The following is a 27,351-nucleotide window of genomic DNA, read 5'->3' on the forward strand; positions in this document are numbered from 1 at the left end:
CTACTGGATGCAAGGAGATCTCCAGATACTTTACAGGAAAAGACGTCAAAAGGAAATAATCTCTGATCAAACCAGAGTTGCCCTTACTGACATTAACAGATATTGGTACCTCTCTCACAAGTTCCACATGACTGTTTGTCACTGCACCAGATCTATACATTTGGCTGCTACCTAAATGCAGTGAGATGTGTTTGAGAACATTATCAACCAAAACCATTCAAGCATTCTTGAAGGCAAAATAACCCCAGAAATGTGAGAGAGGAGAAGAAAAAAAAAAAAAAAAAGAAAAAAGAAAAAGAAAAAATAAGTTATTTCAATCAAGCAATTTCTCAGAGATCTCTAGTATATTAATTTTAAGGCTAAAATCACAGTGACAGTACTGAGAAGTGGACCGATACCACCAGCCCACAGCACTTCCAACGCACATGGGGTGAGGTCCTCATTGCTATCAAAAGAGTTTAAAATGAGCCTGTAGCCTTTAACACTGTGCAGTGTTTCTGAATCACACCTGACACAGGTGATGCTATTTCCTATTAGTTGGCCTAAATAATTCTTCCAAAAAATTCCAAAGTGCCAACATGCAGCTCTTCACCATCACCTAGAAACTTCTGCTGCATTATCTGTATTGGGCTTTGATACATTCAGTAAACTGAGAGCACGTATGACTGTGCTCACACTACAGATTGTTTCATTAGAGGATCGCAGAACAGACACGGGGACAAAGAATAAGAAAATACTCACCGTGCATTGCACTACTTGACATACATAGGGTACACAGCACACATAAAATAGATACATAGTGGGAATTGGTAGACTGGGATTCAAGCTAAACCAAAACCACAACGGAAAAAATGCCACTATAGCTTTCAGTTTCATTTGCCATTTGGAAAAAAGAAGATATAAGAAAGCTGTAAAACTGCGGCTGAAATGATCCATGGATTTTGTTCTAGTTCCAGTTTTTCAGCATCTCCTATACTGTAGTTCAGATACTCCACTCTACTACCTTCCATTAGGATTAAATATGGCATGTACATACCACTGAGATGACACTTAAATTAGTTCTTCCCACGCTGAAATCAGATACATTGTTATTTCAGCCTTAAAGCTTAGTTTAATAGCAATGGGCTTGTCTTATTAGAAAGAAAAGAAAAAAGGGAAAAAAAAAAAAAAAAAAACTAAAAAAAAAAAGAAAAAATATAATTAACCAGTGATAAGGTTTGGAGTTACATAAAATAACTTTTTCTCTATTCTGCTGCCTACATTAAAGTGCAAGTATGGAAAATGCTGGCTTTGAAGTGGCTGTTCTGTCCTCTTGGACTTGCTGTACTGAACCTGACACAGAAAAAAGTATTTATTAGACTGCAGCACTACAAGCATATTAGGACTGAATGAGTTCAATTACCTGCTGGATGGAATAAAAGATAAGATGACCACATATTAACTTTCAACAACTGCTGACTAGGAAGGATTCAGTTCATAGTATTATATGAACGTTTGAATCAGAAACTCTGACGTCAGGACACTACAATAAAAGCTCTGCTGCTCCCCTATGACCCCGCCGTGGACAGAGATTATGCCATCAGCTTGCACACACATGGAAATTTTGCTTTCCCAGCCATACAAACAGACTGAACTATACAATATTGCAGATAATTAAAACAACTATTCTTTTGAAAGGCCACTTTGTCACTCCGAACAGCTGCTGAGCTCACACTTGCACAGAGGCAAGTGGTCCAACAGTTGTGTGAGTTCTCTGGGCTGCACTGGGGGAGCTGCACTGGGCTGCACTGGTCCTGCAGCCCCACAGCACCGCAGCTGCCCCAGCCTGCCAGAAAACGAGGGCTGAGGACCTTCCACATCCCTTCTAAAGAACGGAGAATGTGACAGTTCACATTATAAAACAAAACAAACTGCATGCTGCTTATCAAACAGCTTTCATACAACTATAATTAAATGCTACAAAAATCAGAGTCTTGCCTTCCGCGAGGGATGCTGTCCCTGCCCCCACGTGTGACCGAATGCAAGGCAACATTCGAGTCTGACGCAGGATGGGCTTCAGATATGGGACAGTTAGAAACACTGATCTAAAAGAACAAAACATCCTTTTTAAATGAAAGCAAGAGGAAATGAAAAATCACATCTGAAAATGGGGTGTCAGAGAGAAAAAGAAGGAAAATGGGATAAAAACGTACCACAAAGGAAGGAGCAGAATACTGCTGGAGGGAGTAGGAAGGGAGGGAGGGAGAGAGAGAGGGATGGATGGACAGACGGATGAGCCAGGCAGGAGTTTAATTACTGGGGCTAAAGGCAAGAGGGAGCTGCATGACAAAATGGGAAACATGGAGGAGCGCAGTTTTTGAGAAAAAGAAGCAAATACTGGGGTGAAGGATACAGGGAGAGGATAAGAGGAGCGGATACGCTGGCATGTGAGAACACAGAAAATGAAGACCCCGACTGAAGGACATAAACTCACATAAAGGAGGAGGAGGTGTACGGAGTGGGTGTGAGGCAGTGAACATCTGAGAAGAGCAGACTGCCTGGGTGGAATGAGGAAAAGCAAAGTGGACCGAGGGAATAAGGCCCAGGGATATATACCACCCCGGATGAAAAAAAGAAGGAATGAATATAGGTTGAGAAAAAGGTGTGAAGAGTGATAAATCAAAGCAAAAGAGGGGCAGGAATAGTTTGGGCAGATAGCCTTCTTCATCAACAGTGTCCCTCTATTTTCTGCTCTGTTGCTCACATCCTTTTGATGTCCTACTCCACCACCTCTGCCCTTTAAAGCAGGAATCAAATTCAGTGTCACAAGGACTGACAAGTAAGAGCAGAAAACAGTCTACAGCCACTCTAGGGCAGCATCTTCTGCTGTCCTTATAAAAATCTCACAGTCCATTTGCATTAGTGGTTCTTAATTTTTTCCACTAGAGTTTTGAGCTGCATGGCCAGTCATTGTTGGGACATGAACCAAAGTGTCCACATACTCCTCTCTCTCACACCTTAGAATAAGAACAACATTTCTCCTTCTGCTAACTTCTGTCAACACAGATGGCCAGTGGACGATGTTTTGCTCCTGGTTATTTTCTTCTTGCGTACTTTCAAATGCCTCCTCAGCAGCTGGCACACAAGCCGAGACACATCTCACTGCAGTTCCCAGCATCAGCACAGAGTGTGCAGCAGTGACCGTATGCTCAAAGAACTGTCTTCATTTATTCAAGTTTCAGTGCTAAATGTTACCATGCAAGTAAATTGCACAGTTTGTAACAGCAGCCAACGTTGTTCTCACATCTACAGTGGAGACAGATTTCCTGGTCTATACATAAATACAGGCTTTTTAGCATCTGATTCCTAACTAGCTTCACACAGCCCCTCTTTCCTATAAACCCCTGCCAACACTGCTGAAAGTTTGCTTCTGTAAAGACTGTGCTAAAATAATGATTTCAGCGTCAAGACCTTTAACTAATGGGCAGAATGAATCTTGGCAGATAAAGCAAAGTCTTCAAAATGCATAACCCATGGCGCAAAAGTGAATGCGGGTTTGAATAAAGTTTGGCTTTTTCCTTGTTTTTAAATGTTTTTCTTTGCCTTTGAATTTTGCTGGCATTGAGGTAAGAGAAGAATAAGAAGCTAAACAGAATGAACTTCCCTAGGAGATTGTTATTAGTAGGTTTTTAAAATCAACATTCATACTTGTCTGGTCTACAGGTAAGCCATCTTCAAATTACGCTGTAATATGGTATCTAGCATGCATTTGTATAGTACTTTTGAGGTTTATTCATCATTGCTATTGTAAAGCAAAAAAAAATATCAGACAATATTCTGTTCCCAAATATCTCTTAAAAATAGCGAAAGAAGAAATATACCTTTCTCATGAAAAGCTCCGGCTGCTTTTTGAAAAGCTTCTTTTTATTCAGTGTTTTGAGGACAATGTTGCAATCTCACAAAGGTGATACATCTGACCCACTTTCTGCCAGTCTGTGCTAATTCTCTGCAACACTGCAAGTCACAGAATTAGCATCCTGTGATATCCAGCATTATTACTGCAATTCAATAGCTGTATTCATGGAGATCTCAGGACAAAATGAGAATCGTTAAACTGAACGCATTAAAATATTTCATTCATAAGTAATGATCCAAAGAAAAAGGAAGAAACCTTATGAAATCTGAGCCTCTATTGCAACATCTATTATTAACTTTAATATGAAAAAATGTCATAGAGGATGATACTTATTGCTCTAATATAAAATTTTGTAAGGCATACTCTGGACACATTAATGCATACTGCCTCCTCATGAAGCTGAACACATCGTGGTTCACACAATGAGTTTTTTAGAGAGATTTCAAATCATCTTAAAATAATCTTCAAGAGGTGCTTCATGATGCAGCAGGACGCAATGCCAGCAGAAAGACTCAAAAGCCAGGACAGGACTCCAGTGGCACAGGAGGTCACCACCCTGTCCCCAGAGGGCAGGATGCAACAAGCCCGGGAGCGAACAAAACCCTATTCCAGCAGCCTCCAGCTCAGGCAATGCTTTTTCTAAATACATGTCTGAGGTCTAATCAAGTATCAGCAGTCGTGGGCTTGGTCACTTAAAGTTTTTTTAAAGCCTCTTCTCTGTAAATCTCTCTCCTCAATTGCACTGAGCCAGCTGGAAAACTCTGCTGCTTCTGAAAGCAAAAATGAATAAATCATTTTATTGCCAAGTTATAAAATAATGAGTATGTTATCTCTGAAATGCAAACAGCATTCCTGAGAAGGATGGGGAAGTTTCTGATCTGACAGACAGCACTTAACACCACAGTAAACCAGCTGAAATCAGCGCAGTTGCTCTATATCACACCAATGCAAACGGGACCCAAATGAACGATACTGATACTTGGTTTGTTTTAATCAATCTTCTGTTCTCATTATACAGCACACAGCACACTGAGATGCACTTTTTTTAACCTTCAATTAAATTTTACCACTAATATACCTAACAGAATATATGAAACATTTCAGTGTTACACTTATCAGAATTCCACTGGAAAAGACAGTATGGTGAAATACACACATTAAGCCATGCAAATGGCTTTTTTAAAATAAAGGATCAAAATGCTGGGATCTGTTAAATCTAGCTTCTGCTTTTAAATGGCACACACTGGCATTTTTAGTTTCCTAACTTGAAACATTTACTTCAAAAAGGGGAAACTTCATGAAGAGATTAATTGAGGTCCCCTGAAACATAACTGGAAACTTGAAAAACTGCACTGAGGTTTCGAGAAAGTCATAGATAATTTGCTTGACATACCCTGAAGTGCATGAAATAAAATACTATTGCTTATATTGCTCAAGACAAATGTACAGATTTTGGCCGTACACTTGAATATACCGTTTCTGAAATCAGCCTTCTGTAATTTTAAAAAGCAACTAGTTCTTCCACCGCTCTTCTCTGAAACAGAGATCTACTGATCTACTGCAATCACAATGCAGGTGTTCATTACTAGATTCAGAATTTGGCCCACAGCAAGAATTTGCATCAGTTCACCAGTATATTGCTTCCCCTCAGAAGCAGGAAATTTTGGTGCCCTCCTCTAGGGTCAATCATCATGCTTGCTTTTATTTTAAACCACTATGCTATGTGAATGCAATCATATAGTGGAAGAGACTCAAAATAAAAACCATGTTCATTTGCACTCTGCCTGATCTCTGTTCTCACTTTTTCTTTCTAGTCCTTCCCCACAGTGTGATGTTTCTTGCCTGTGAAATCCACAGCTGTTGCATCACAGGAAAAAAAAAAATCTTACACTGAGTTATAAAAGTTGCCATCCCCAGCAAAAGCATGAGAGTAAACGTACCGCTTATAATTAGGATTCTGACAGGTCTCTGCGAGAGCCGAGTCTGGAGCCAGACATAAGCACAAAAATTCTGCCCCTCAGGTAACATTACAGGGAAACCCAGAGTAACCCACTTATCTTACAAGCAGCAACACTTGCAAGCTAAAGAGCTACTAACAGAAACACAGAATGACACTAAATATAAAGGATTAGTTTCAGCAATGCTAGAAGGGAGAAAAAAACTGAAAACAGAATATTGTAAGAGCAAAAGGAAATTGTAAAATAAATATTTCAGGATTTAAACTAATAATAGAAAAGCCCATAAATCATCTTTACAATCTCTCCCTTTCCTACCAAACATCTATCCTCTCCAAATGGATGCCTATTACCAGGTCTTCAGCATACATTATGGGATAAAGAGGACAGTAGGAATCTAATTTACTTCTGCAGGGAAGAGACGCCAGAGAAAGGGTTAGAGGAGCAGCAGAAAATCCTGGAGAGAGCTGAAAATTTCTAGGAGGCTAAGGATCACTCTGCACAGTGTGGTTTTATATAGAATGATATGTAACACAAGCCAAGACAGTCAAACCAAAGGTCACCTTCCTCTCAATTTCTGTCCTCCTGTTTGGGGCCAGGAACCTGAGGATGTCAGGCACTGGAGGGTAAGAAAGGCAAGCCTAAATAAAGCTTGAATAAAAGGCACAGCCAACTATAAAAATATTATACTGTACAGTACCAATACTGCTACTAACACAAAATGTGGCTGAACAGGTCTTCCTGAAAGAATATGTGATTCCTGTGATTTCTTATCTATTTCAGGTAAGAAATAATGAAAAAGCATAATTTTGACAAGCCCACAGAGCACAGTGCAAAGTGTCTTTGTTAGTGAGCTCATTGCACTGATAACAGGCTCTCAGAAACACTGAAGTTTCTGACATTGCTCTACAATGTGCCCTCTAGAATAACTGCCCGTAAATCATAGAAAATCAGACTCAAACTTTAGAAACCTCATTTTTGAGCCAGATTATTTTTCTTCTTGTATGGCTGCCTTGTGGCCAGTTCCTCCGTGTCCAGAGGCCTCAGGCCCTGCAGCACCAACAGCCATTCAGGTTCATTGAGCTCCTGGCATCACATTAACTCTACCTGTTTGAAAGATGCAGGAATTAATTTCTACAAACACATTCCAAGCCCAAGTCCACTAATCAAAGTTGTGTTGTGGTTTTTTTTCCTATCAAACTGCCCCATATTACATGAGGGAGTAGGCAAAAAATAAAGCCAGCAAGAGTGCATCAGGAAAACCAAGCCAAATGACTGAACTACATGCTGAGGCAAATCAAAAGCCTACCTTGGTTCACAAGAAGTTTCTGAATCACATGTATGTGCATGTGTGTGCACACATGTAGATTTTAGTTTTGGTTGTTCTGGTTTTTGTTTGTTTTCACTTTGCTCATAGTTTACTGTTTCATGTGATTTTTTTCATTGACTTCATCACATTGCTACATGATAAATCGTGCCATAAACTACAAATTACAACTCATAAATCCTGCATGCCAATTTACCCACACTGTTCCATCAGCAGATATTTCAAGAAAAGCTTGGTCAGCCTTAGGTAACTCTAAACACAGTATTATTCACTGGGACTGGAATTAGATTTGATATAAGCTTACATCAAGTTGTTGGGATTTGTATGTACTATAAAGAGTCAGAATTTTACTTTTTCCTTCATTGATAGTCAGCAAGAGAGGAGATAATGAAGTGCATAGCCTGGAGTGGGGAACTTATTTACTTGTTTTGCAAAAGATTTATTTTCTGTACCAATCTGAGATACATTTAAGATCAACAGTGAGTCACAGGATCTAGCTACAGGGATCACATAACATCTGCAATGAAAGAAAGGATGAGAGAAGGCCTGCTGATGAAAACCAGAGAGCAGAGGATCTGAAAATCCAGAGGAGACGTCTAAGAAACACAGAAAGATGTTTTATACAAAAGAGAAAGTGAGCATGTACATGCAAACGTACAACTGAAACAGGAATCTATTGTTACACTCAAAATTCTGGTTAACAGACACCTTAAACATATGGAAACAGCATTCTATCTCTGTACATAATCTTTCTAACACACCCCACTTGTGTATATGTGAAGACAATCCAGAAATACTGTGACACAAAGAAGGGAGAAAATACACCGACAACATTTGAAACACCAACGGGATGAGCAGGAGACGGAATTCAAGGATTCTCGTGTATGATCCAACCTCTAGGGAAAAACAAACAAACAAAACCCCCCAAAAAACCACAACAAACCAAAAAACCCCAAACAAACACAAAACCAAACATCAAAACCACACAAAACCAAACAATCAAAACCTCTTACCATTATTACTGTTATCATCAACTAAAATAATCTCTTTGAGCAGGTGAGCAGGAGTCCGGTCAATGGCTGAATGAATGGAGCGCAGAATCACCGAGAGAGCTTCATTAACAAAGATGAATACAATGCTGACCTCAGGAAGCCTGTCAGGAAATGTAAGGTTTCTGCACCTGAAGAAAAAGGTGAAAGGGAAAAAAAAAAAAAAAAAAAAGAGTAAACTGTTGGAAGTCACGACGTCGACACAAACTCTTTCAGTGAAATCTGTCCCCAGTCATACAAATGACAAGAGAGCTTTTGTAGGCACGGTCCCCATACCTGTCCAGAACAGGTATAGGCAAGAACCAGATGAATTACTGTCTACAAGAAGGATTTGCTGAAAACAATCTCCTGAATCTGCCTGTGCAGCCAAGGCCTAGAGTGAGCTTACTTTTCTACCCTAAGCCCAAAACACTGAAAATCAGTTTGCAAATCAAATGCGAACTCTTGTTTAAATGCAGTTTCCAGCAGCAGTTGTGCACAACGTCTTCCTGGACAGTGCAGACAGGAATGAACAGTTAGACTCTTACTTTAGAAAGTATCTTCTTAATAGCCACATCAATTATTTTTGCTACAGGGTCTATCATCTATCTCAAGTAAAAATCAGGGGCTTCTTTCTTATCTCAATAACAACACAGTAAAAGATCCAGCTCCAAAGAACATCCTGCTGAAGAAGCTAAGACACAGTGTAGCCAGAAAAACAGGAAAAAGGATGGAAAACTTATCTGTAAGCTCAGTCAAGAGGTTTAATCAGAATGAGGAATACTCTCATAACCTGATGGATTTTCCTGTGGTTTTTAAAAATACATATATTTTAGCCATATTCCAATTTGCTTATGCAAACAGCAGTATGGAAGTGTTGCCCACAACTTTGGAGTTCCTTAGTGTTTTATTGAGGTTTTTTTCCTCCTTCATTTAAAAAAGGATTCAAATTCTGTAATTTTATGAAGAATAGAAAGCCCTTTCACCAATTTCTATCTTTTAAACTGACAGCAAAATATTTGCTTTTTTAAATAAAGCCACAAGTTAATTAAGCAAAAGTAATTACTTTTCTCTGAAACTTTTAGTATTTTAATGCAATGTTTCTGAACAACAATTAATTCTACCTTTTTTCTCAGACCTTAAACTATTTACTAGGATGAAATTAGGTTAAAAGCTGACCCAGGTATCACTTCTACGTAGGCTCTGTAGATGGAAATGATTGATACTAACACTCTTCTCTGCCTCCTGACACCACCGAAGTGTCTGAGGTTCTCTCAGGACGCCTGGGCTCGCTGCACCCAGGAACTCCTGGAAGCTGCAAACAACATTTCTAACAGCCAATGGTCGGCACACAGAAAGCAGTGATGGATTCAGAATTTTCAAACCATACATGAATATGACTCCTTAATTAAATTTCTTCTTCAGTTTGAAGAGAAAGCATAGCATTTATTATTATTATTATTTTGTATTTTATTCTGTACAGTCAATAAATGCGGGTAAGTATTGCAAAAGCATTCCTCTTCACATGGTGGACGTTGCAGAAAAATTCAGTTCAATCAAGATGACAAGTTTACATGTATGCTTTAAAGTTTTTGAAAAGAGTCAGTGCACAGGACATATATTCAGAACCACTGAGATACAGATAATATTCAAATTCAGCTGGTCAATCAGTTTTCTCAATTCAGTCACTAGTTTTAAATTGATGGAAATCACATTACAGAAGTTATTTTACACTTTGGGTACTGTTCTCTCTGTCAACATGTGAAATTCTATAGACGTAAAACAGAAAACAGAGTCTTGGAAAAGTAATGACAACAGTTTCAGTCTTGAAAGGTGTACACTATATTTTTTTAATAAGCTAGTTCATTTACCTTTCAGAAACAAACAGGAAACTTGTTCACAAAGATCCACAGCTTTTTGTTCCACAGCATCAATACAAGAGAGAAACAACTAAAACGGTGTTTGGATTTACTGACTCCCACTTCTAGCTTGATCTTTTGGCTGCATAACAAATCAAAACTTACTTTCCAAAATCAGTTTGTATTTCTACTGGTGTGCTACTCCCCTGTTCTCACTGGTAGGAAAGCTTCCAGCTTTAAGCATCAGACTGAAAAGTTTTCTTTGAAACTTTCATGAGACCTAAAAACACATGACTTTTTTTTTTTTTTTTTTGACAGCAGATCAAATATAACAGCTTGTGAAAGTGTCATTGTCTCATTGATAATAAATTGCCGGCTGCCCAGGACCCTGTCCAGACAGCTTTTGGGTGTCTCCAAGGATGGAGACTCTACAACCTCCCTGGGCAACCTGTGCCTCCGCTCGGTCACCCGCACAGTAAAAAAGTGCTTCGGTTTGTGCCCATGGCCTCTGGTCCTGTCACTGGGTACCACTGAAAAGAGCCTGGCTCCAGCCTCTTTGCACCTTCCCTTCAGATATTTCTAGATATTGACAACATCCACCCTGACCTTCCTCTCCTCTAGACTGAACAGTCCCAACTCTATATACACACATAAGGTTTCGAATCTTCTTAAGGACAAAAGCCTGTTCTCCACACCTGCCTCCTGTACCCTAGAGTGAGTATTTTAACCTCTGAAATCATTCATTAAAGGAAGGTCATCTTCTGTGGTGAACAATCTCTTAAAGCACTGCTTTAAAACACTGCCTGGCTAGCTGACTAGGTGCAGCAGGCACAAACTGGCTTGGGCTCAGCACTGGCAAACCTGAGGTGAACCTTGGACAAATGTGAATTTTAGGTGCCACCAGGGTTAGGTGGCATCTGAAAATAGGATTTTCAAGGTGTATATTATATTCCAGGCTCCCAGTGTCTGGGAGGCTTCTGTACTTATGAACACGCTACAGTTTTTAAATACTAACCCTCCCCATTTCCCAAAAGATGCTAAGAGCATTACAGATCCAGCTACTTGAAGAACAGACCTGGTACACAGTGTATGTGTATGTGTATGTGCATGCCATGCTGCATCGACCAAAAAAATTCCATATGCAATCTAGGTAAGATTACTCTGTGGATGTCATCTCTTACATGCAAGTTGTATGTAAAAATTTGCATGGCTATAATGAGAAATTACTAACAAAATTCTAGTCTCCTGTACACCTTCATAAAGCTAGCACATTTCTGTTTGATGTAAAAATTGAAATATCATCCAAGCTTTGAAAATTGGGCTTCAAACGGACTATGAATGAGTTAACAGGCTTAAATATTAGCCTGTAAAGCCTGTTATTTTAGTGATACACTTGCAGCCAAAACACATAGAGATATAAAATGGTCCAGCAAACAAAAGTACAGCCAATCTCTCTTTTAGCTGCCTAGCTTAAGCATAGTAATATTTGTTATCCTCAGACATAACAATGTACAAAGAAGGTAAAAACAAAACTCTAGTAAAAATGATAAGATATGTCACCTATCAGATAAACAGTAACATAGTTGATTTTGGAAAATATTTTAAATGGCAATGAAAATACACTGAAAATAGTTAAAAGAAGTTGCTTCCTTAAAAAAATGTATTTTTTATCCTCTGTTAATTAAGCTAAGGTTGACATGTATGTGAATTATAATTTTGTAAGAAATTAATGACAAACTATATCGCAAAAATGTTCCAGATGACAAAACCAGCCCCCAAACCACTGCTGCCCTACCATAAATACATGCATAAACTGAAATGTTCAAACAGAATTTCTGTTTCTGGCATGTGTTCCATCTATTTAAAGGAAATTATTTGTATTGTTTTTCCTACCTGCATTCGTTTACATATTTTCAAATTAGATCCCACTGAACAAGATTTTCCATTGTTTGGCACCTTATGCAAGACAAGAGCAAAATGTTTAATGCTGCAAATGTCACTTGATTCTCTTTTTGCTCCACCACACATTAAAAGATAACTACATACAAGAGAATAGAATTAAGCTCTTGTTGTGTCTCATTTCTTTAGTCTTTTCAAATGAATTCTTTTTCAGTTAGGGTACATTCCTAAATTGAGTTCAAGTTTTCTTTTTTCTATTCAGGCTTGTTTATCATCTATACTTCCAGCTTGAATTCATTTCTTTTTCAATGCATGTAGAGCTTTTAAAAAGTGAATTTTCCTGCCTACACTGTTTTTCGTATCAGATGATAACAATAAAAATTACCTACTTTTCCTACTTTTTAAAATTCAAACAAATCAGAATTCAACCCACACACCTCAGACCATGCCGAGAACGCAGAAGAGCACTTGTGCAGTTTCACAAGTACGTCTGTCTTCCTCTTTATGCCAAGTTTTACGAGGAGTAAAACTCCCTAATTCTAAGAATGAACAAGAAATAGCTACAGAGAAAAGTGTGCGTGTGCACGCGTATGAAAGATACACTGAAGGGGGAAAAAGGGAGGAAATTGTATGGATCAAAATCTCAGATCCATTAAGCCCTAAGCCCTGGACCGTTGCGTGGCAACCAGCAATGCACAAGTTTCAATGACAGCTCTGCCTTGGACACATCCAGGGGCCTTGGACAAGACCCCCAACCTGCCCCTCTGCAAAGTGAGGCTCTCGCTAAAATAACAAATCCAAAGTATAGAGTGTATTTCAGTATTATGACTGAGTGATTTTTAAATATAAATTCTAAATATTATTTTGAATTACAATAACGAGTATCATCCCAATGTAGCTAAAAAATTACCTCTAGCAACCTACTCCACTAAATTACATTGGGCTAATAACATTAAAGTAACGGTTGTCATGGTTACCAGAAATTTAGAGAAACTCCTGGTGTTCTATTTGAAGCACGACTCTGGGAAATGGAGGACAGCATACATTATGAATCTTTCAAATATTTGTCCACAAGAAAATTATATTCCTCTAGAATATATGCATTGTGATAAGACAATTTAGTCAGTCACATTAAAATTAGTTTAGCGTAACTATGCAGTAAGAACAAAGCAAGAATGATTTCCTGTATTAATAACTTATCTGAGACCTTCTACAAATACATATACAAAGAAATAATTAAAAAGAATTATTTTCTACGATTTATGAGAACCTTTCATGAAGAGTTGCATGGATATTGCAGCCAACAATGGTAACAGAACAGCTTTTTTATTTTAATCACTAAATTAGGTCATCTACTCTACTTTTTTTTCAAACACAGGATGCAATGTACTAAAACATTTGGGGTTAAGGTTTTGTTTTAAGAATGTATGTGGGAAGGAGCTTTAGTTCCAACAGAATAAAAATTTCTCAGAAGCATAAGCAGAAACAGAATTGAACTTTCTTCAAGATCTGGTAACATTTTGTCATCAGCCAAAATTGCAAATGGAAGTTCAAGATGTATGGGAGGAAAAAAAAAAATCCCAGTCTGGCATAAATGAAATAAATAAGACTAAAACTCTTGCAAAAGAACTTTGTAGTGTAAGAATTTCAGCTCAACTATTTACGTTAACAATTTCATTTTGTGATCATTCTTCATTTTTCCTTTTACTACTATTAAGTCTTAACTGAACTATGCTAATAAGGCTGGCATTGAACAACATATAAAAAGGGCTTTTTTCCTGATCTCTGAGGGTTACAATCTATTATTCTAGAACTACAGTCAGCAGCAAATTTAGAAATCTTTGTTTGTGGTCATCATCTTCTATTACAAGGGAGTAAAGGCAGGCATACAATCGTGTGAGGAATTAGAATACAGAGTTACCATATAAGTATAAGCAAACTTTTTTTTTTTTTTTCCTCCTGGCATCAACCCCTAAAAACAAACAAAATATTCATAATAAAGAAAGATTGGATAGCAGGAAAGGAACTTGATAAATATGCAGATAAGTTCCAAAATTGTGACACAAGAGTGATTAGTTCTTGGTCTCCTAAGCATCTTACAGCCTAGATTTAATGGTAACAGATTGATTCCCCACTCTTTTTAATAAAAGCTATTCATGTCAGTAAAATTACACAATAAAGGTCCATTTTCTTCTTGGAACTTAAAACCAAGACCTTTCTCTGAATAAAGCAATAAGAACAGTAAGCTGGGAGTTGATGATTTCAATAAAACTCATTTTCAGATGAACATAAGAAGAATTCTGTATAGCTATTTGGCCAAAAATTGTTAGCCTCTCACAGTATTATGCCATGGATTATTCTGAGTACGTTTTAGTGTAAATGTATGCCAAGTGAAAGAACATTCACATGTTATGACACATTAATAAGAGACTGAGAGAGAGAGAACGAGAGCAAGTGAGAGCGTACAGATCACCGCATCGCAGCTTCTTTCCGTTAAAGGAGACAAGGGGGAAAATCAAAACCAACATGTGCACATCATTATTACCCCGGGTTATTACAGCAGCTTGGACTGCCGCTGATTTGGTATCACCGCTAGTAATGTTAAATACACCTAGAGCAGCCATTTGAGGAGATACACTCAGACAGGACAAACTGCAGCACCGATCAGAATCATGGAGGGCGGCCACTCAGGCAGCACACATCACAGGCAAAAGTGAGACAAGAGAATCAAAGGTAGAGAGACGATTAAATGAGAGCGGGAAATATGACAGCATTAAACATTAGATATTTAACAAGGATGCAGAATAATTTGGTAATTTTAGGACTTCTGCCCAAAACAATACAACAGGTGAAGTACCAGGCTTTTGTGCTCTTTTTAAAGGATTCCTTTGAAACATCAAATACAACGTGCAATATTTATGCTATCTTTCATGAGCAGAAACAAAAGAACTCGAACATGGAGCCGCGTCCATAGATAACACAAGCCCAGCAAAACAGAACAGTTTCGCAGATGCATGTGGACGCAAATGCTTATGGAACGCAAGTCTGTAGGACCTGGCTTTTGGGGACAAGCAGAGCTAATGTGCAAACGTCCAGCCTGAACCTCACGATTTGAGACAACATTTTTCTTACATCAGTTTTAATAAAGTAAAACCTACAGGTTTATACAAGTCTGACATCTTGCACACTACATCCAGGACTGCATATACCACCATGACACTGATGGACATCTTGGACAGATGTACATATATAAATAGCTCCTCTCCTAAAATGCATCACTCTCCTCAACCAGCCATTGCTTAATTTTTCTCCCTTGTAGTTATATTTGCATTCAGTGGATATCCCATCTGCTCTGTTCGTGCCCACTTTATCACAAATGTAATTCTGCTGCTCTTCAAGGCTTCTACCATTGTTCTTTGCTGAATTGAGCCTCGAAGTAATACAGTTTGGGACTGGTGAACTGTTTGAAACAAGTAGTACTTACAAAACGGCCAAAGCTTTTCTCTGCATAGGAAACAGGATGTCTCCTCTGCACTTGTCTGGATGCCAAACAGCACTGACTCAGCTGGGAAAAGGGCAAACCTGCTACAAGCCAAACGCTATACCATACTACTTAACAATCTCCAAAGAAGGAAAAACATTTGAGCTTTAAATGCTTCTTTTTTCCACTCCACCCTCCCTGCCTTTGCTTCTTCATACAAATGCTGTTTCTACGAATGCGAGTTTGGCTGGCTGCAGTTATACTGACTGAAAAAGTTGGTTTATGCCTACTGGTCAGCTCCTTCATCTCATAGAGCCTACGCAGGAGCAAAACGCTGCCGAATCGTTCCTCTGCTGGGGTCCTGCTGCACATCTTTTTCCACTACCCCACACTCTCTCATCACATAAGCAAAGAAGAATGTTATCTCTCTTTCCCACATGAGCTTCTGCACACTGGATCAGGCGACAAAAAATTTACAAGCAAACGAAGCAGAATCCTAAGTGCATCCACTCAAAAGGAGATTTGGTACCCAGCTTTGGGATCCCTAAACAACCTACATTTTAATAATGTCTTTCTGTGTGAGCTTGTTCAGTGTTTCACTTATGACAAGCTTTGTGGGTACTGCCTGCCCTACTTAAAAGTAATGAGCGCAACAGAGTTACAAGTAACACAGAAGTATTATCCTGGTCCTGCATACAGTAAGGGCAACGTTGGCTTCCTCAATGCTTCCAAGCTCATTGGAGCCAGTAGTTATCTGTTAGTCTGTGACGGAGATAACGTTACGGGCTAACAGGTGCACATAAGGGTGGTAAACAGCAGAGCACCCAATTTCAGCAGCAGAAAATAAATGGAGGCCTTGGAAGAGACAGTACAAGCAATACTGCACAATACTGCTTGTACTATCTATGTACTGCAAAAATAGAGCCTACTTTGGGACGTGATGATTACTTCAGGAGGCCAGGACATCCAGAGGAGTTATTTATTATAATCTGTATTATAACAGATTATTTTTGACTGTGCTGGGGACTCCACTGTGCTAGCTCAAATATTCACACGGAAAAGTAATCAAATTCTAAACATTCTGTTACAGGACACGAGGTTCATACTGTACAGAGGGTTAGAAACCACTCTGCAGCACCTAAAACACGAGAAGGTCCCACTCCAAAGTGTGACAACTGCCACAGCCTGACCCAGCTGCAATCTGCTGGATGTTTCCATCTGACTCATGGTCATTTTTTTCCAGAGAAGCCAGAGCTCAGGGGCTTGATCAGAGTCCACTGCCCTAACTATTAAAGGTGCTCTCCCACCTCTGCATGCCACCCACACTGGAGGACTGGGCAAGGCCGAATATTTGCCTTCTCCTCCATGTCTCTAATTGTTCTCTGGTTTTCTCATGGCATTAAATGTTGGTAATATCAACCCTAGAAAATCCCCTATGCTATAACAGGGTTATTACATATGTGGAGTGGCCCTTCTCACTGCAGAACCTTGCAAAGAAATGCTGAGCTCCTCTGCTAAGTTATTTTGCTGTGAATTCGTAGAGCACTGCAGGCACAAAGAAGGTCAAGTCCGAGTCATACCAGTATGATATAAAAGGGGCCACTAACACCACACACTCTTGGCAGATCGCTTAATTCTCCAAGTCTCAGCTGGGGCGAACCATGTATGGATTATATGACACTTCAGTTACACGTATATTTCTGCTGTCTTTCCAACTTCCTATACTTCAATATGATAGGTGATGGGTACAGATGACAGACCACAACTGAGCCCAGACATATCTATACAAACTCTCTTCCTTCAGCTTCCTGCTCGCAAGCCTTTGCCCACACTGACTCTTGCAGAACCACTGCTAAATCCAGGCTCATGAGCTTGGTTAGGCCCAGGCTAACTCTGTCGAGAGCTGCTGTGGTACCTCTGCCTCTGTGCTTCTGCGCATTTGTAGTCAGAACAGGAACACCACAACTGACTAAGGTCCAGCAAAGTTGATTAACTCCGTCTCCATGGCACTTTCTGTGTGCTCTCTCCCAGCCACTCCATCCTTGGCTTTCATGCTATGCTGCTTGAGCGCAGTATCTGCCCATGGATAATTTAAATACATCTATATAGACTCTGGAAGTGACACATGCAATTTGCTTTAAAACTGGGCGGTACAAATCCTAAAAATTGATTATTATAAGTGGAAAACATACTCGCGCAGGTTTTCTTCCCTACAATAGCCACGTGTGTGCTCTCACACAAATGAGAATTTGCGTATAAAGAGTCGGAATTCTTTTTTCAGCAATATGACTTTCAGAATACCCTGCAGCTCTGTACTCCACAGGGTGCCATATACACAGCAGTGTACGTGCTACCTGACAACACACTTCATTTCCCTCAGTGTCAGAATTTACTGCATTTCAGAGTCAGACTACCTACTTGCTCCTGAACCATGACAAAGGTGTGTGTGGGGGAAATATTGTCCTGAGCTGCTATTACTAAGCCTTTATTTTTTATGCATGCATCCATAAACATATCATAATGTCTAATATGCTTTTGGCAGACAGTTAACTAAGGATCAAACGTTTCACAGAAATTAGGATCACAATTTGTTTCTAACTGGAGTTTCTTTTAAGATCCCAACTCTAATTTATTTTTTTCAGCTACATTAACATTCATTTTCTCTGTCTTTTTAATTTTTAAAACCCATAGTTATAAAAAATTCAGATTGATATCATTCAGGAGAGTAATTTCAAAAGAGATATAAGAACAGATGCATTTCTGTCATTGATGTCTAGTTAGTTACAGAAGATGTGTTTTTCCTCTAAAATAGTTTATATCTAAAAAAGATTGTCCCTATAGAAAGTGCTAAACCTATTTAACCAAATACAAATATAATTGCATATACCTTGTTTTCCTTAAAGTCATTACTTCAGCAAATCCACAACATAAATATTTCTAAAATGTGCTATATAACAATATATAGCATAAATATATTTAAAATTGCTAAACTGTTGCCTGGAATGGCATTCATCTCTTTTCATTAACATCAGACAACTTAATACAGGGTAAATTGTACTGCTTACAGCTTCAGCTATTAAAACATTTGGCTAAATAAGTTAATAAGATCACATCTGGATTGCTTTTGGAATTGGCAAGGAACTAAGAAGCCTTTCACATCTTGGTTACTGGTTCAATTCAGGAAGTACCCATGATGTTTATTTAAAGATTTTTTTGTAATGACCTTCAAAAAAGCAGTTTTCTCTCCACCAGTTTCCTCATCCCCAGAGCTGTTCAAAGGATCAAATGTATAACCAAGGCTGAAGAAAAAGTTGAGCATTAACTGTCTCTGTGAATGGTCCTGCCAGAACAGGCCTCAAGCGCACTAAAGGGAGGGTTGTTCATTCCCTTGGGCCCATCCATCTCACCAAGACATTGTGGAATAACGCTGGACATATTTACCCTGCTGACAGGAATGCTTCCTAGCAGAGTACAGCCCAGCCAAGGAGGCTCCATGGGCTTTCAGCTGGTACACACTGCCTGACTAAATTACGTATTTCACCACTAGTTTCACCTGTTGACTGATCTTTATCAGCCAGTTCTGGGCTTTCCAGAAAGACCAACTCTCATTTTACTCCTACCTTAGTCAGATCTTGTGATAAAACTGAAATTTAACATAAAAAGGTTATTCTTTTGGCAATAAACCACTTGCTACGTAATGTAAATTGTACGTGAGACTAAAGTTCCAAGGATCTTGGGGAACTTTTAACGGATACAGAGCGGGATTTTAATAGGACTTAATTTGGGCACTCCAGTGTTTCAAGAGACATTTGAAACTTCCAGACTTCTATGTGATCACGCGACACAAGACTTCCAGGTGAAGAACAGCTAATGGACTCCACAACTCAGGCCGCGCAAGGCTGAGTTGAACCACAGCACTCACCCGTTGGGCCTGAGGTCAGGCAGGGGCCGGTCCAGCGGCAAGCGGTCGCTCAGGTAAGCGTTGTAGCCATAATACTGGAATTGTTTGAGGGCAATTCGTCTGTTTTCAGGACTGAGATCCTGGCCCCAGTGAGCGAAGAGCGATGAGTCAGTGAACGCTTCTGCAGGATTTTCTTCAGGTTTTGGTGGAGCTTCTACAAAAGACAAAAAGAAACAAGTTTAGACTTTCATTCCAACAGGCACTAGGGTACGTTACTTTAAAAAGCATAACTTTAGGGACGGCAGTCTGTAGGTCTTCACATAACATGCCCTCGCATTCCTCTTCTGGCAGTGTAACTAGTAGCACCTAAGGCTCAAAACTTAATATTCAAAATACAGTTAGTTAAAAACAATTCTTTTTTGTCACAATCAGACTAAAGGCTGGGACTGATAAGTCTAAATGAATTAAATTTCAAAAGGATCCTTATCAGGCAACAAGAATATTATTTTGCTTTTATATACAAAGATGAACTATTTTATTTCAGCCTGAATTATCTTGCTAGAAAAATAATAAAGTTTTGAAGGGGAAAAACAAAGGTAAAACGAGAAAGAGTCTGTACTGAACACACAAAATGGCCACCAACATCTGTGTGCAAAATAAGTTCTTTGAACCTATAGATTCAACACAGAGAAAGAATTCACTGCACTTCACATGTTCAGATAGCAAAGCAGTTTCAGTCACACAATATTTTTATGGTCCAGTTTATGAATCCAGCCTATTTGAATTTTTAGTCCATATGTAGGTGTGTGCAATGACACCACCAGGATAGACATTTTTTAATATTTGTGTCACTTGAAAATGCTTTTTTTCCACAAGGCTACATCTCTGGCTTCTGTTGCAAATAAAGAAGATGGGAACTTGGTTTAAGAAGAGCTCCAGTACAATGAAATCACAGCATTTGTCCTCAGTCTTTAGTTGCCCAAGAAAGTTGTTCAAGGCGACCCGTAAGATTCTCTGTAACAGCCCCATCTCACCCCTCCAACCAGCTCTTCAGTGGCTACACAATCTAACCCAGAGAAGCCCTCGTCCCTGTAAACACTTTACTATATACGGTACTCTAATAAAGAAAGATCAAAGGCCTCAGTAGACCCTGATTTGTCATCTAGTGACTAGTGACTCACCAAGAAAAAATATAATTTTCTAGAAGTTCTAATTATTTATGAACAGTCTCCATATCCATTAACAACCGACCAACTAAATAAAACCTCTCGTTTCTGAAGAGCTGTACTCACAAACCATAACTGTTTGGTCACAGACTTAAAAAAATAAAAGTGAATCTTTGGGAAATCTTGAAATATGTCCAATAGGCAGAAACTAAAACTGTGTCCAAAGTCCTCCTGAGTGCCCACACAGTCACCTACAGACCTGAGAGCTGCCTACCTGGAAACATCTGAAGAGAACAATTTAGGTACTAGTAGTATGTACGACCAGAATCCTGACTCCCAAAGAATACCAGGAAGCACATTCTTTGATCTTTTACTAAAAAGAACCCGAACATAAACTGAGATTAAGTTGTTTGATTTGTTTAAGATGTTTTCCTTTCCCTCCGACAATACTGACAGGAAACCAGTGACACTTCCCTGCATTACGTTCCAACCTCTGTAAATATGTCACGTCTCTTGACTTGCCGAAGTACGGCCTCCCTGCCTGAATCCTGGAAACGCCTCCAGTTCTTCTCAGAAGAAAGACAGCCAAGCCCTCAAACAAGGAAACTACGCTGACAGGCCCTGCTACCGCACAGGTAAGCGCGATAGAGTGGAGCTTGTGAGTTTACATACAACTCTGCAATGGAAAATAAGAAAGCTTCATAAATTCAGATCATTTTAGAAGGTCCTAACTTGAGAAAGTCAGAATAGTTTTTAAATACCAGTCCAAAAATCACAGCAATGGGGAAAGTCACAGATATCTCTATCTGTTGGTCTGACAACTACATGATCTCCACAAAAACAACTTGAATTTACTCAAAGAATCTCACAAACTGTTTTCATATCGTAAGAGAAGATTTAGATCACGTACGCTCCTGATCCCAGCCCATATAAATTAACGCTGCTCAGCACTTTTCAAGAACATGTATGTTCATGCTGACCAAGAACACTATGCAGGTATTTGTTCAACCTGTTGTGTGTTACATTAATCCAGATTTCTCCAAATCAAGCACACTTTCCCTGAATGTTTTAACTTTTATATTTATTACAACACTTATGGCAGAAGACTGTAGGGTCCACCCGCATGCAAACAGCACGCCAATGCATGAAGACATCTGAATAAAAATAAGACTCACGGTGAGAACGGTGCATGCATACGCCTTTGTAACTACAGGCAGTTCCGATGATAATTTTCCATGGATGAAAAGCCATCCCAGAAACAACCGCCGTCACAGAATCACACTCACACAGGCATCTATTGGATTTTATCTAATGATTTTGTGGGCAAGAGTATTTCCTGAAGTGATCTACGAAGCTCTTGCTGTTTTGTGATTGAAAAAGCACTCAAAAATCCTGACTGTATCTGCAAGACTAAGATTTTCCAGCAACAGATATCTGTGAATTTAGTTTACAAGCTCTAATAAGCCACTTGCCAAATGCAGCCATTTTTTTTTTATACTAAGCAAACACATTATTTCAATACATTATTGTATGGGAAAAAGCATTAGCAAGAACTTTCAATTACAATTCCAATCAATGGAATTAAGCACGCATCTCTGATGACAAACTCTTTCTTCCTTTTATTTGGCTGAAAACCCTTGGGGGAAACAGTCTCTCACAAGAAATGAAAACAATTATTATAAGACCATCAGCTGCCGTTCAACTAGTCAACACGTGTATTTCACGCCTTAGTCTCTGAAAACAGATCTTGGCCTGAAGTCTCATAGCCTGTTCTTACCATGTGCTTCTACAATAGCAGAATGATCATGGGATACTAAGGCTCAAAGGTGAACCAGTAAGTAGTACTGCCTCAAGCAATACAAAGGTAAGCACATTTATCTGCTCAGTTATTACTAAAAAGGAAAGATCAGTTCCATTTTTCCTATGGGAAGAAAGCTTACTGTCCGCAGCACAGTGCTGCAAATATTAACGTGGGATCTTCTCTAGATCAGCTTTACACACCACGCAAAGAGCAGCACTGTACGCAGGCACGAGGCTGGTATTAACTCTTGGCAGACTGACGCTTTGCCATTAAATCAACTGGTACCAGAGACAAATCATACATATGTCAGCTGGTTGTCCACCTGGGCTGAGGAGGTCTCCTTTCAGAAGCCTGGCTGGCCATAGCAACAGCATGGGCTTGGTCACGCAGTGCTTACTCAAGTCAAAAAACCCCCCAGCTTGTTTTCCCTAAGCATCTACGTGTCTTTAGCTCATGCTTTCTGGATCACGTTTAATAATTATGCAATTAACCTTAATCTAAAATCTATTGCTTCATCTGATCTCACTGAGTGCAGCCTCCAAGATGGAAATTCACTCTCCTCTTTCTATTGCTTGTTATATAGAATAAGTCAGAAGACAGCGCTGAAATCCAGGTTGTACATGACATGAAACCAATTCTCTCCTAGTAATAAAATACATTTTTATTAGTAATTGAAGCTTGAATGAACTTGCATTAACACTGACCTTGTAATGAAACACACACACAGAGGTTTCAATAGCCTTTTCTAGTGTATTGAGGACAAATAGCAAGGTTTGGGTAGCAGAGGGACTGCAGGAGTGGCGTCTGGGGGACAAGGTCAGGGTGCTGCCCTGTGCCAGACACGGTCACCTCCCAACAGACCCACTGCTGGCCAGAGTGCAGCCCATCAGTGAACTTGGTGGCACTTCCGTGAAAAAATATTTAAGAAAGGGCAGAAAATAATAAGAAAGAGGGAACAAGGGTACAAAGGAGCAGCAAAAAGAACAGAGGAAATAAGGAAATGAGAGAAGACAGGAGAAGAAGTCAGTAGAGCAGGAGGTGCCTCATGTTATCTTCATTTCCTAACACCCAATTTAGTAATTAAATGTTCGTGTTAACTGGCAATAAATTAAATACTTGCTTTCATCAGAGGTTGTACAACCAAGAAGCAAATGGATAGACAACAAAATGTATACCTCTTATTATTAGTAAGGAACCACAGACCAGCAAGGTGTTAGAAGCAACAAGAACAGACAAGACAGTCCTCATCCCATCAAAAGTTGTGCATTTACTTTTACTGAACACAGCTGCTGTAGAGTACCAGTGTATCCCTTTCCTTCCTCTCCCTTCCTTCCTTACCTATTTATAACCTACGCTTACTTTGTTAGTTTTTCTCAATACACATTTGTCTCTGCCAGTTTTCGAAAGGCAACTCATACAACTGCTACTCAAAGAACAACACGATAAAAAACCATGATCAGACAACAGGGAATTCAGGAATGGATTTTCTTGATTACCAACAAGCATATTTATAGCATCAATTGATAACAGCTAATAATGGCACAGGAATCATTCTGCCAACAAGAAAATACAATTATTTCCAGGGAAGTACAGAACAACCACTTATTTTACAATGGCATTCTTAAATTGTGAGAGGAAGGAAAGGTAAATATTTAATTATACAGGGATTTTTTTCTACCCAATAAATGCACATCTCTGTTTCAGAACCACGAATGGCACCTCTAGCAGCACTGATGCATCACCTATGCAAAAGTTTAGCAGTGACCTTTCTGGGTGACTGTTTTCAGTTTTGTCACCAGTATGATTTTCTGTTGCATCAACCAATTTCTTGCATACCTGCCATGCAAGTGCTTATCCTGCCCATTCGTATTTCCTCATCAAGATTTAAGAAAGACCACGACATCAGTGGCTGCTTTGAGTTTCCAATGGCCTTAAATAATAAGTTCATGAACTCAGGTAATAACACCTAACAGCTAGCATTTAGCAGATTAAATGAGTAAGGAACATTGCCATATTTAATCTAATTTCAGTAGTACCTAAGGCATGATGATACTAAAGTATCTCTAAGGAATAATTTTTAAAGCAGTTTAGCATCTAAATCTATAATTGGCACTGTGACTGTTTGTATTGTATCATGATCCATCTATGCAAGCCTTTAAGCTTTAAAGTAAATCAGTTATCCTCTCTTCCAATATACATCTGCAGTTAACAACTTCTTGGTTTACAAAAAAAAGGACATAAAGGCAGCCCTGAACACTAAGAGTTCAGCACTTCACAAGCCACTATGCTGGACATGCTTTATCTTCCTCTGTGCTGCTTAATTTGGACCATTAACTGCTGCCAATAATGCACTTTTTCTCTCTTTTATCTTTACCCTTTTTTATTTCCCTAAGCTCTGCGTTGCGTAACTTTTCTCAAGTTTGTGATCAATGCTAAATTGACTCTGTTGTGATATTTTTCATTATTTCTCATGCCTGTCTCTCCTTGAAGTTTCATTACGTAAGTACAGCCTCCTCAGCTATTATTAACCTTTTCTATAAGGTTTTCGGATCAAAAGGTTTTCTGGATCAAAATACGCAACAGAGAATGGCAGCAGAAAGTCCCATTCCTAATGACAACTGGGAAATTCTGGTAACATAGTTACACTATGCTAACTAAATGAATATGGTTCTGCATAATGAACCAGTAAGTTTTGTAAAAAACTCAACTACATGTCTACTGAATACTTCAAAAGGAAACTCTCTTCAGACCAACACTGCTGAGAGCAATGGGACTAACGAAATAGGCAGCTTCAACAGAAACACACACTGACATCATTAGCTCTGTCTCCATAAAAAACATTCAAGCTCATTAAGAAATATACATTTTGTTCAGTTTCATTCAGATTTCAACTTTTCTTCCTAAGAAACACTACCATGAGCAGGTTTACAATTAAGGGAAAGGATCAAGCCAGAAAAGGGCTGCAAAAGTAGTTGCAGAGACAGATTCAGTTGTCTGTTGTTACTAGTCCATAAGACTGCAACCCTCCAGCAGATCAACACTCCCACCCAACTTGGTGTGCTCTGCAAACTTACTGAGGGTGCACTCAATTCCCGTGTCCAGATTACTAATAAAGACATGCAGAAGGCATCAATAAATTAGCAAAACTGCACATGCTCAAGTGTAACAGGTTGCTCACAAAAGAAAAACAAGTTAGAAAGAATGCCAGGATGTAAGCAGAAAGGCTCTGATCATGTGCTCTTCTGCGTCCTCCAGTGCTCGCCACTTTGATTTACCAGCCTGGAAAGGAAGGAGCGTGCAATGACTGAAGGGCTAATGCAGTAACCGTGCCTTACCGCACCATGTGGACTCACGATGCCAATCTAAGTCGACCACCATTAAAGGTAAAACAAACCTCAGCTTCCTTTGATGTTCAGGAGCCAGATTTTTGGGAAGTCAGGATAAACTAGCAAATGTTTTTTATGGAAGAGTGCTACAGTTTGAAGAAACTGAAGGAACTGACTTTCTCACACAACCTCTGCAGCCTTCAGATTCTTGAGACAATCATGAAGAAGCTCACAGTAACTTTATGAGTTAGATTGTCTCTGCTGGTACATTGGGAATTGTTTCAAGACTTTAAGTACCAGCTTTTTCACAGGCCTAATGGTCTCAGACTCTGGCTCCCAGCACTCAAAAAAAAAAATCTATATTTGACTTCCTGCAGGCAGTAGCATTTCAGCTTTCTGTGGAAGGATCCTTTGATCCTTTTCCTCTACATGTGCCCTTCATCTGCTGGCCAATCTATACACTCTGTACCTTCTTGCCAGAGGCTTCTGTACATGACAGGTAAAAATCCCAGACTTGCATAGAACCATAGAGCCTCAATATAGCTTTTAAAAGCATGAAAACTACCTAAATTTTGTCACACAGGAAGACACAAAAAGGAAAATCTCACTTTCAAAGTCTATTGTAATTAATGCAAACACATTATCGGCATCCTTAATAATTACAGTTTGACAATTCTTGTCTTGAAAGGCTGATCCCATGCAGGACACTGCTATAAATCCTCTAGCAGATGAATGCACCTCTGCAATGAAAACATTCTCTCCTTGTTTGTACACCCTGATGAAACACTGACAAGAAACGGCACAAGCAGATCACCAAGATCACTGCAGCAGCCATGGAGAAAAGTATATCCAGAAGACAAAAATCTAACGTTACAGTAACAGTGACAGAGCTTCCCTCAGAAAGTGTATTTTACGTATTTTCTCACTCCCCCAAAAAACCACAATACTGCTGACAAGATGTCAACATTAATATTGTTTTTAAATGAAAAGTAAATTTTACCGGTTTGGATATTGGAGTTAATTCCCCTGTCAGAATCTAGTTTTGTTCCCAAAGAACTGACTGTAACGGAAGTGCACCTAAGAAAAAATGAAATATCTAAGTGGGTTAAATTCTGCTACCACTGCTTACTTACAGCTCCGTAAGTCCCACTGAACTTGCCAAGGTTCCTCAAGGAGACTGACAGAGCCTGTCAGAATCTGTCTGTACAGAGTACAAAAAGCAGCGAAGCCCTAATCTTAAAACAAACAAACAAACAAAACCCAACGCACATCACAACATATCCAAACGACATACAAAACACACAACTACCCTGAGAGGATTCCACTCAACATACAGTCTTTGCATATTCCAGCACACTCTGTAGTTAAGTGTCAACACTGGACAGATCAGACAGACAGGGAATGGGGAAAAAAAAAAACCAAAAAAGGTGATCCTTTCCTGAAAAGATAACTGTCAAGAAGCTGTGATAATACTACAAATAGTATACAACCAGTATGAAACTTCAAAGATTAAATTGTATATGACAGCACATATAGAAGGAAACACTAAAAACTCTCTCAACAAATTTTTCACATTTGAGAGCTTGAAACACAATTTATTGTTATTATTAATTGATATTGCACTATTGCATTTTAGTGCAGCCAATACACACACATAATGATAAGCTACTAGAGTGCTGCTAACATTTTTCATTTGTTTCTAAAAAATAAAAT

The 27,351-nt window shown here is 39.1% G+C and overlaps 1 protein-coding gene across 3 annotated transcripts in view; it reads right to left on the reverse strand.

Annotated features, from left to right (window-relative positions):
* Positions 1 to 27,351, reverse strand: part of GALNT18 (polypeptide N-acetylgalactosaminyltransferase 18) — a 238,437-nt gene that overhangs the window by 104,285 nt on the left and 106,801 nt on the right. For all 3 annotated transcript variants that reach the window (XR_010606267.1, XM_065635516.1, XM_065635515.1), the window contains exons 3-4: positions 19,367 to 19,559; positions 8,191 to 8,357 (exon numbers count right to left, since the gene is read on the reverse strand). Coding sequence is in view for 2 of the 3 variants with exons in the window: in XM_065635516.1 (XP_065491588.1) it covers positions 8,191 to 8,357; positions 19,367 to 19,559 (360 nt within the window). In the remaining variant the exon portion in view is untranslated. The remainder of the gene's footprint in view (positions 1 to 8,190; positions 8,358 to 19,366; positions 19,560 to 27,351) is intronic.

Source organism: Caloenas nicobarica, chromosome 5 (genome assembly GCF_036013445.1).
Source record: "Caloenas nicobarica isolate bCalNic1 chromosome 5, bCalNic1.hap1, whole genome shotgun sequence".
In the NCBI taxonomy this organism is placed as follows: Eukaryota; Metazoa; Chordata; class Aves; order Columbiformes; family Columbidae; genus Caloenas; species Caloenas nicobarica.